This window comes from Cucurbita maxima, unplaced genomic scaffold, assembly GCF_002738345.1.
Source record: "Cucurbita maxima cultivar Rimu unplaced genomic scaffold, Cmax_1.0 Cma_Scf00728, whole genome shotgun sequence".
In the NCBI taxonomy this organism is placed as follows: domain Eukaryota; kingdom Viridiplantae; phylum Streptophyta; class Magnoliopsida; order Cucurbitales; family Cucurbitaceae; genus Cucurbita; species Cucurbita maxima.
This window is the reverse complement of record NW_019272744.1, coordinates 276-10,673: the sequence shown is the minus strand read 5'-3', so window position 1 is coordinate 10,673 and position 10,398 is coordinate 276. Positions and strand designations below refer to the sequence as shown.

Below are 10,398 nucleotides of genomic sequence, written 5' to 3'. Positions count from 1 at the left end.
CTTCTCTCCTCCCTTCTCATGCAAACCCAACTACAGCTTCTATTCAGAACATTAATCTTTAAGTATAGTCATAAATGAGCCTTTACATAAGACTAGTCTTATGAGTGTAACCGCCTCAACTCACTGCTAATATTGTTCATTTTGGCCTGTTACATATCATCTCAACCTCATGGTTTTAAGCGCGTCTACTAGAGAGAGATTTCCACACCCTTATAAGAAATGTTTCGTTCCCTTTTCCAACCGATGTGGGATCTCACAATCCACCCCTCTTGCTCACAATCTACCCCTCTTGGGAGTCTANAAAAAAAAAAAAACAAAAATTTCTCATGATATAGTAGTGACATGTAAATCTTGGTGAAATGATGACAACTAGGGCAGGCAGGTCCCCTTGAAACCAACTAGAACTGGCCTTAGAGCAGGCAAGTCTCCCTAGAATTGGTGGGGGTGGAGCCCCAATATCCCAGCCCCCATTTGCCCAAAAAGACAATGTAATGTAATCTTGTTCATCATCTAATTTCAGGTGGTCGATCATTATCCAAGGATGAGACTAAAGAAGAAGTTCTGTCCATGGAAGTGCAGAAACAGGAGATGGAAATAGAGATCAAAATGAAGATGGGAGCGATCATCAAAACAAGGCTAAAAGGTACCATCCATTGTTGCTTCTGTGATCTATGAAACCGAACCGCCCACCAACCCATCACGAACCCCCCTGATACACTTACCAAAACTAAAACTAGACATGTCCACACATCCTTGAGATCTCTGTTCTTCTGCCTCTTCTGCTCTCTCTCCCCCTTCATTCCAGCTTCAGTGTCTGCTCCCACCTGCAATTCTCTCGTGTGTGACATAGAATAGGAGGAAAAACTCACAAATGATCCATTAGAAGAAGAAGAAGAAGATAGATCGGAGAGAAAACCCAATTAGCTTAGGAAAAAGACCTGTGCAGTTCTTGAAGATATTAGAGAGAAAATAGAATAAGAAAGTCGCATTGAGTATAACGTCACGCGTGGCTTCCCAAAGTTGGTTTTGTCAATTTGAAGGAATGTAAATATAAATAAAAGAAGGATTGGCATTCATTGGCTGGGATCGATAATTGCGTAGCTTCTATCTGGGGTAGAGTTTGATTGATTTATTGCCTTAGATGACATTTAGTGCCGCGACATCCACCTGGCCACAATTCCTTTGTTTCTTCATTTTCATAACCTCTTTCATTATTGTTTCTTTCTTCTCTCCTCCCTTCTCATGCAAACCCAACTACAGCTTCTATTCCGAACATTAATCTTGTAAGTATAGTCATAAATGAGCCTTTACAAAAGAAGTCTTATGAGTGTAACCGCCCCAACTCACTGCTAATATTGTTCATTTTGGCATGTTACATATCGTCTCAACCTCATGGTTTTAAGCGTGTCTACTAGAGAGAAGTTTCCACACCCTTATAAGAAATGTTTCGTTCCCTTTTCCAACCGATGTGGGATCTCACAATCCAGCCCTCTTGGGAGTCTAGCATCCTCATTGGCTCACCGCTCAATATCTTGACTCTGATACCATTTGTAACAGCTCAAACTCACAGCTAATAAATATTGTTTGCTTTGGCCTATTATGTATCGCCGTCAGCCTCATGGTTTTAAACGCGTCTACTAAAAAGAGGTTTCCACACCCTTATAAGGAATATTTCGTTCCCCTCTCCAAGCGATGTTGACTATCAGATTTGAATTTAGTTTCATTACTTTTTTTAATAACCTATTTAGTTACCATGTTCATCAGAAACTTTTATGTTAGATTGGGGGTAATAGGAGGATTTAATTCAGGAAGTTGTTGAAGAAAATAGTAATAGCAGGCTGTTTTAAATTATATATGAAACTCTGTCAAATGCATCTGCATAAAAACACATTCATTGCAACTCAGCCATCCCTGGATTGTTAAATAAGTTAAAAGTCACTTGGTTTTTACTAGTATTTAGAAAAGGAAACAGCCCTACTTTTCCCAAAAAGCCCCCTTTGAGAGAGTCTGAGACACCCAATTAAAACTTGAACAAGGAAAGCCTAAAACACATCCAGACAAGACTGTCCCTTTATACAGGCATGGAGAAGAACTGATGACAGCTCCTTTATTATACCAAATAAAATTACTAGCCGTGGAAATACAATAATGTTGTGAATGACACAACTGGGTTAGGTAGTAATGTTGTGAACTGATGACTGTCCCTTTATACAGGCATGGGTTAGTATTATAATATTCCGAAGCTAAGCCTGCAGTTAAGTATGATTATAATCAATCATATTTTACTACTTCAATTGAATTTGAGTTAAGAAATTGGCCTGTTTCCTTCCCGTGTATCCTTCCCGTGTATCCTTCCCGTTCCCGTTTGACATAGTCAAATATAAGATTAGTTTAGTTCCACCGAACTAGTTAAAACATATATCTAAACCAAGAAATCAAAGGTTTGAATCCCCTTATTCTGAAGTCATTTTAGCTCGGGTTGAAACTCAAAATTGATTCGGGTAGATTTTCTTCTCATTTGAACAGATTTTTGGATCACATGGTGTGATAATGGAGCTGCCCAAGTAGAACTGTGATCTATGGAAGTGCAGAAAGTAAAGATAAGAACAGACATTATAACAAATATGGGTGCAATCATGAAAACAATGTCTATTTGTTGAATGAAACTGAAACTCCCACCAACCGAACACAAGCCTTCCCCATCATGCTTGCCACTGCCATTGAACCCTAAGTAGCCTTCACAGAATATGCAGATTCTCATTCTCTTCCCTTTTTCCTTCTTCCTTCACTGCTGATTCCCCTGCAAATCTCCATGTTTTATCCATCACAAAAAGCTCTTCAGAAGAACATATGGCTGAAAAGAAAACACTGAGAGATTGAGAGAGAACTATTACTGTAGAGGGTTAAAGGATTTGGTAAGTAATTGTTGACAAAATAGGATACAAACCCGGACATTTTATGTTAAAAAAATCATCATTAGCCCAATAAAATCAAACCAAAAGTCCAGTTATCTAGAAGACTAATTAGCCAACTCAACGAGTCCATTATCTAGAAGTTTCTAGATATCTAGATATTTTAAGAATATTTTAGAAGAAGATCAACTTGCGGTTTACATTGTATAGATCTACTATAGATACTCATCCAACTCTACAAGTTTTCTTGATTGGTTAAGAGTGTCAAAATTAAAAGTTTAAAGATTTATTAAACATTTATTCAAAATTAAAAGGCGAAAATGATAATTAAGTATGTTTTTTTAATTTATGAATTATATTAAAAAAAATATTCCTCCACGAAACGCTCACCATGCCCTAAACTTAGTCATGCCAATAGATTGGTAAATCCTCAAATGTCGAACAAAGGATTCTAAAAAGAAAAAGGAGTCAAACCTCCTCGAAGGTACGAAGATAGTAAAAAATGACTAAGACTCCAAAAGAGTCGAGCATCGATTAAGGGGAGGCATGTTTGTTCGAGGGGAGGTGTTGATGATGAAAGTCCCACATTGGCTAATTTAAGGAATGATCATGGGTTTATAAACAAAGAATACTCCCTCTACTAGATAGATTTTTTTGGGAAGCTCAAAGCAAAATCATGAGAGGTTATGCTCAAAGTAGACAATATCATACCATTGTGGAGAATCGTGTTCGTAGTCTCAACATCCATATTAAAATATCTTTTGACTTCTCGCAATCGATATAAGACAATGTTTGGATATGTATAAATTGAGTTTTTAATTTATTGAAATAAAAAAATATTAAACAAAATAAAATTACAATATCCCATTATAAGGTTTAAATTCCACTAAAGTCCATGAAGCGACAACTTGTATGCCAATCATCATCTTGGTGTATATATATATATATATATATATATATATATATATATATTACAAACGTTTAAAATTTAGTTTTTCTAATAATCTTAAAATTACGCTTTGTGCTTTATTATTAGTTTGAAATTAATTTTTTTATTAAATTTAATCAAGTAAATATAATATGAATATCTTTTCAAAATTTATAAAGCCAAACGCTAATAAACTAAAATTATATTTTAACAAGCAATATAATTAGTAATAACCAAACTACATAATAGATAATTAACATAAAATTAAGTGAAAGTTTCTTGAAAATTATTTTTCCTATGTTGGAAGAAAAAAAAAATTTTAAAAATATTTTCCAACATCCTCACTTTTTAATATTTTTTTTACATTGAATTTCTAAACGTAAAATTTAATTCTACCCGGAACGACCTATTATTTACAAACATTTATTATATCAAAGCCTAATTTTCTTTGATCAGAGACATTATGTTTTGGAATTTAAAAATAATATAATTTCTAAACATAGAGAAATTACAAATCTTAGCTCTCAATAAAGTTAAAAAAAATAAAAAAATAAAAATTATATTCTTTTTTAAATTCCAAAACGTGAGGTCTCTTCTCAAAAGAAAATTAAATTGACTAGTAAATGAGAAATGCTCATATCACATCCATATTAAAATGTGTTAATGATGGAAGATGGTAACTTAAATAGGTTAGAATATAACTTTAACTCATATATAAAAAAACAAACAAATATTTAAATTATAATTAAATAGTGCATGAAATGTGTTTATTAGTCATATTTGGACTAGTTCGTTCATTAAATGCAACTTAAACATCTCTTTCTTGAACTTCAACTTTGCATAACATATAAAAGAGGGCTCCAACGTAACTTGAATATGAGTGTACAAAGTTTGTTGTAGTTTCTTAGCTCTTGTCCTTGTAATTGGCCCTTAAGGTATGAAAATTCGTTGGCGTGGTTCATATCAAATCTCTACCATGACGTTGAATTGATGAAAACTTTGAGGAGGATAAGAAAGAATGGGTGGCAGGGGTAGAAAGAAGGGTCTCATACTGACTGGATAAGAACATGAATTGGAAACTTGGACCATTGGACTTGACCAAGCGTTGAAACATTTTTTTTTTTTTTTTTTTTTTTTTTTTTTTTGTTGTTGGGTAATTCTTCAAATCAATACAATACAGTTGTCCATTTGTAAATGATTACAAAAACAAACAATGAACAAATTGATGGCGAGGGATCTGGACATTAGACATGAAAGAAGCCCAATCGCGAAGCATCCTCTCCTACGCTCCAAAATTCCAATGGCAAGGGGTGAGCCTCTGTACCTTATCCTATAGCGGCTTCCTTCTCCTGCCGCGTCTGTTTCGCCACATTTCAAAATTCCACCCTTCCTTTTCTGTAATCAAAACAAACCGATTTGTTGAGCTTTTCCCATTTCCATCGTTGCTACACTAAGATCTTCAACCCTAAGGGTTCATCAAATTTTGGGGTGTTTCTGTTTTTCTCTTTTTGTGAATCTCTGGTGGAGAATGAGCGTGAAAACCCCGGCGACGAGGACTCGCGTTGGCAAGTACGAGCTCGGTAAAACCCTTGGCGAGGGCTCTTTTGCGAAGGTCAAGTTCGCCAAGAACATTGAGAATGGTGATTGTGTCGCCATCAAGATTCTTGATCGCGAACAAGTCCTTCGACACAAGATGGTCGAACAGGTAAACTGGTTTTCTTCGTTTTGTGGGATTTTTTCTTTTGTTATTTGTTGTTAATCTAGATTTGTTGGCAGATAAAAAGAGAGATATCGACTTTGAAAGTGATTAAGCATCCAAATGTCGTTCAGATTTATGAGGTACCATGTTCAATTTTCCCTGATTCTGTTTCCTTGTGAGGGAATAGGTTGAAAGTAGAGTGATCACCTATCTTTGATTTAAATCCCACAAGTTTTTCGAGGAACGAAATGTAGTAAAGTTAGACCGTTGTCTCATAGATTTTGGTCAAGATACATGCAAGTTGGCTCGATAATATATGAGATTGTAGTAGTATAATCATTATGATGAACGATTCCCTTTCTACCAATTCACTAAGCCATTGAAGTAAGGATAAAGCTAATTTGAGAAGGTTCTTGGGATGCATGTGTTTTAATTCTTCTGTTCTTGTTTATAGGTTATGGCAAGCAAATCGAAAATCTACATTGTTCTTGAGTTTGTAGAGGGAGGCGAGCTCTTTGACCAAATTGTAAGACATTGTTTATTAGATTCATATTTGCATTTTACATCCGTTCTGTCTTGTTTCTTATCTAATTTTACATGTATAATAATCTCTCCTAGCCAAAGAGAAGGCTTAAAGAGGATGATATTTCTATTTATAGGCTACAAAGGGAAGGCTTAAAGAGGATGAGGCAAGGAAATATTTCCATCAGCTTATTAATGCTGTAGATTACTGCCATAGTAGAGGCGTGTACCATCGAGATTTGAAGGTTTTAAAAAGATTTTCGAATTTCCTCGAAACTTTACTTAGTGTTTGCAATTAGATCAGTGGGGTTTAGTTTACTGCACTGTCTGCTTCTGCAGCCTGAAAATCTTCTTCTCAACTCGCATGGTGTTCTTAAAGTATCAGATTTCGGATTGAGTGCACTTTCGCAGCAAGTTCATGTAAGTATTACTCAGATTCTGGCAGAGATTCTTTCATGATTGATTTTGTCCAGTGTTCTTCCTTCATTTTGGTTGTTCTCCATTGCTTATAAAACTTCTCAATTGAACTTTAGTTTCTTTATCTTAGTGTTGGTTAGGAGATGGTTGAATCTTCTTCCCTTGAATCTTTCTTTGAAAAAATATTGTAGTACATAGATCGAGCTTGCTACTTTCTTTTCGTATCGAATTTCTGTCCTTTAGGTGTCTGTTTCATATAATATCAAGGGATCACCAACACTATTATTGCAGGGTGATGGTCTTCTTCACACTGCCTGTGGGACTCCAAACTATGTAGCGCCCGAGGTGTGCATACATACTTCTTGCTTCCTTTTTTTCATTGGGAGAATTTTTGTATTTCGATATTCGAGTGAAGATGGTTAATCACAAACCACCTTGAGTTAGCATTAGCTGAGTTAAAATGCTTAGAATGAATGAGTTCTAGTCATGAAGGCTACTTCCCTAAGATTTAATATGTACGAGTTACCTTCACAACTAAATGTAGTAGAGTCAGACTCTTGTCTTATAAGAATAGTTGAGGTATATAACTAAAATAAAATAACGATTGTTCGTTATACTTCTGCAAAATGTGTGCTAAGTTTTTGCCTTTGATTTTGATATACTATATCAGGTCTTCCATGATAAAGGTTATGATGGTCAATCATCTGATATTTGGTCGTGTGGGGTTATTCTCTTCGTTCTTATGGCAGGCTTCTTGCCTTTCAGCGAGTCAAATCTAACGCATTTGTATCGAAAAGTTAGTTTTTATCTTGTTTTGTTTTTACTATTTATACAGACTGGGACTGTTCTCAAATTATATTTGATATGAATTTCAGATTTCCAGGGCTGATTTCTGCTTTCCGTCATGGTTCTCAAATGGTGCTAGAAAACTAGTTCGTCGCATTCTCGATCCAAACCCTCTTACTGTAAGTTTATAACTCCTAATTTGATTTACTCTCTTGAAGTTTGATCCTCCGTAAAGTCTCAAAACTTTTCTTTTCATTCTGTTACTTCAGCGAATAACAATAGCCGAAATTCAAGAAGATGAATGGTTCAAGAAGGGCTACACACCCACCCAATTTGAAGTGGAAGAGGATATAACTCTCGATGATGTCAATGCTGCTTTTAGCAGCTCGAGGGTGAGGATTTTATCACAAAACAGAGGCTTTGAGCCAGAGATTAATGTGATGGAAATGAGAGGAAAGATGAAGTTCCCTATTAAGGTGTTTCGTTAATTTTTTTTTAATTCCAGGAACATCTTTTGACCGAAAAGAAAGAGAAACCGGTGTTTATGAATGCTTTTGAGCTTATATCTAGGTCTCCAGGTTTCAGTCTTGAAAATCTATTTGAGAAGCAGAAGGTACTTATTCAGTTGTATTGTAATAATTCTGTATATTTAGTTAATTGATATCATATGGATCAAATTAAATATTTTCAGGCTGTTGCAAAGAGAGAAACCCAGTTTACTTCACAGAGCCCTGCAAATGAGATCATGTCGAAGATTGAAGAAACTGCAAAACCTATGGGGTTCAATATTAAAAAACGGGACTACAAGGTAACCATTTATTGATAGCTTGTGAAAGATATCTTTGTTTCTGAGATGAGTTTTGTTAGAACTCTTGTAACGAGATATGATATCAATGCAGATGAAGCTGCAAGGTGACAAGACTGGGAGGAAAGGACACCTCTCCATAGCCACTGAGGTAAAAACATTATTCCTGGCTAACATTATTAATTAGTTTCGTAATCTCATGTACCGAACTCGTTTCAATGCCTTTGTCAAAAGCATGCATCTAGAGACTTTTAATTCTAAATAAATATATGTGAGATTCTACGTCGATTGAAGAGGGGAATGAGTGCTAGCGAGGACGCTGAGCCCCAAAAGGAGTGGATTGTGAGATCCTATATTGGTTGGAGATGGGTTACCGAACATTCTTTATAAGGGTGTGAAAATGTCTCCCTAGCAGAGGATACTATCTACTGGCGGTGGGCTTGACCTGTTATGATATAACTTGGCTTCACCATCATTGGCCACCATCTGTGATTAGAATGAAAAAGGATTGAAACTATTTACTCGGTTCACAAATTTCCCTCAAATAGCTTCATTTGAAGTTCAATGGCTTTCTTTCAACATCTGATGCCAAATATCTTTGCCCTTTGCCCTTTGAACTCCAGGTGTTCGAGGTGGCTCCTTCCTTGCATATGGTGGAGCTCCGAAAAACTGGTGGCGATACGCTCGAGTTTATCAAGGCATGTTACCAGTATTCTTATTGAAACTCAGAACTAAATTCATTATTTCAGAGCTAAATTGTACAATCTCATATACTAACGTGCTTTTGCATTTCCATACGACAGTTCTACAAAAGCTTCTCTTCAGGATTAAAAGATATAATGTGGAGAACTGATGGAAATACTGTAGAAGGGAGCTAATATCTTTCTCACTATCCTCTTCATAATGCTGTTATGAAGTTGATACCTGAGATGCTTTGCAGGTATCACATCGAAACTCGTCATCAATTACAAACGTTGAAGATATAATCCTAAGAAAATCTCTACTTCTTTCCCCCTAAGAAATCAATAAACACAGTAATTGCACAAATAGTTAACGTTTCTGATAAAAGAAAAGTGAGCTGATTCAAGTGCACTTTTGCTTTGATCATCTACTACTGGTGTGCATTTCGAAGTCTTAATTGTATTCATGAAGACTAACTCAGTGGGTTTTTTTTAACCAGAAATTGCATTGGAGAGGAACATGATATCAAAATCTCATATCTATGGCATGGTAAGTTACCCATTAGACAGGAAAAAAAAAAAGAAAAATCGAGATTTTCTGAAGCATTTGATTCTACTTCGTTCTCTATTTGCAGTTAACAATATCAATAATATGTTGATGCAAGTCATCTGTTATACTCATAGAATTGTATGATGTTTCATCATGAAACATATCAATAGAAAAATTAATTAGAAGAGTAATTGAATGATCACGTAATGTTGTAAGATGGCCAAGAGATGCTATTTTGTTGATTTGAATGAGCTTATGGTGCTTTTGGAGAGAGCTATTCTATTTGACTTCCAGTAAACTTTATTTCTATATTTTAGGGTTTAGGGTTTTGGGCACATTCAAACGAACCTTCAATTACTGGAACAAGTTGTATAAAAATATCAAACTGCATTAATTTCAACATTTTACAAATAACTTCAACTTAATTAAAGAACTGTTTGTGAAGAGAAAGCAGTAAAAGAAAGTGATATAGAAAGGTTGTAAAGAACAGCAGTGAAGTCAAGTCCATGATCGATCATTCATCGGAGGAGGAAGGCAAGGTTGTCGGGCTTAGCTTCATCTTCTATGTCTGCACATATTGGTAGAACTATCATTATTTGTGAGATCCCATATTGGTTGGAGAGGAGAATGAAGCATTTTTTATAAGGGTGTGAAAACTTATCCCTAGCAGACGTGTTTTTAAAACCTTAAGGGAATGTTCGGAAGAGAAAATCCAAAAAGGACAATATCTACTAGCGGTGAGCGTGGGCGGTTACAAATAGTATTAGAGCCAGATACCGGGCGATATACCAGTAAGGAGGTTGAGCACTGAAGGGGGGTGGACATGAGGTGGTGTGCCAGCAAGGACACTGGGCCTGAAGGGGTTTGGATTGGGGGGTCTCATATCGATTAGAGAAGGGAACGAGTGCCAGCATCCTCGTTCGGCTATGAATGCAACCTAAACTGTATAGAATTGCTAAGAAATTGAGCTCTAAGTTGAAAGAAAAGTGCGTATGTTCTTTTACTACATTTTACAAGTCTACCTTAGAAAGACAACGCACAACTTTATATAGCCTCAAAATGAAAGTTTTGACCTTCCAATGATGCATTTCAAGAAACA

At 35.8% G+C, this 10,398-nt stretch overlaps 1 protein-coding gene and 1 long non-coding RNA gene across 2 annotated transcripts; one reads left to right on the top strand and one right to left on the bottom strand.

The window, feature by feature from the left end:
* Window positions 1–304: 304 nt before the first annotated feature.
* LOC111474865 lies at window positions 305–1,376 on the bottom strand. Its single transcript, XR_002716211.1, has 2 exons — window positions 939–1,376; window positions 305–824 (listed from the first exon to the last, which is right to left on the bottom strand). It is a non-coding gene; the product is annotated as an uncharacterized LOC111474865 (long non-coding RNA).
* Window positions 1,377–5,009: 3,633 nt separating this feature from the next.
* Window positions 5,010–9,331, top strand: LOC111474864 (CBL-interacting serine/threonine-protein kinase 9-like). The gene is made up of 15 exons (XM_023119719.1): window positions 5,010–5,545; window positions 5,617–5,679; window positions 5,994–6,065; window positions 6,199–6,306; window positions 6,401–6,481; window positions 6,770–6,823; window positions 7,149–7,274; window positions 7,354–7,443; window positions 7,534–7,656; window positions 7,770–7,877; window positions 7,956–8,072; window positions 8,164–8,220; window positions 8,693–8,767; window positions 8,873–9,009; window positions 9,250–9,331. The coding sequence occupies exons 1-14, from the start codon at window positions 5,369–5,371 to the stop codon at window positions 8,945–8,947; spliced, it is 1,326 nt and encodes a 441-aa protein (XP_022975487.1). The 5' UTR covers window positions 5,010–5,368; the 3' UTR covers window positions 8,948–9,009; window positions 9,250–9,331.
* Window positions 9,332–10,398: the final 1,067 nt, after the last annotated feature.

Bases quoted from the DNA above. Each gene is read 5' to 3' on its own strand.
- LOC111474864 (XM_023119719.1), top strand. From the start codon at position 5,369: ATGAGCGTGAAAACCCCGGCGACGAGGACTCGCGTTGGCAAGTACGAG. The intron at 7,878-7,955 runs GTACTTATTCAG...AAATATTTTCAG, and splicing joins ATCTATTTGAGAAGCAGAAG to GCTGTTGCAAAGAGAGAAAC. The intron at 8,768-8,872 runs GCATGTTACCAG...TCCATACGACAG, and splicing joins ATACGCTCGAGTTTATCAAG to TTCTACAAAAGCTTCTCTTC.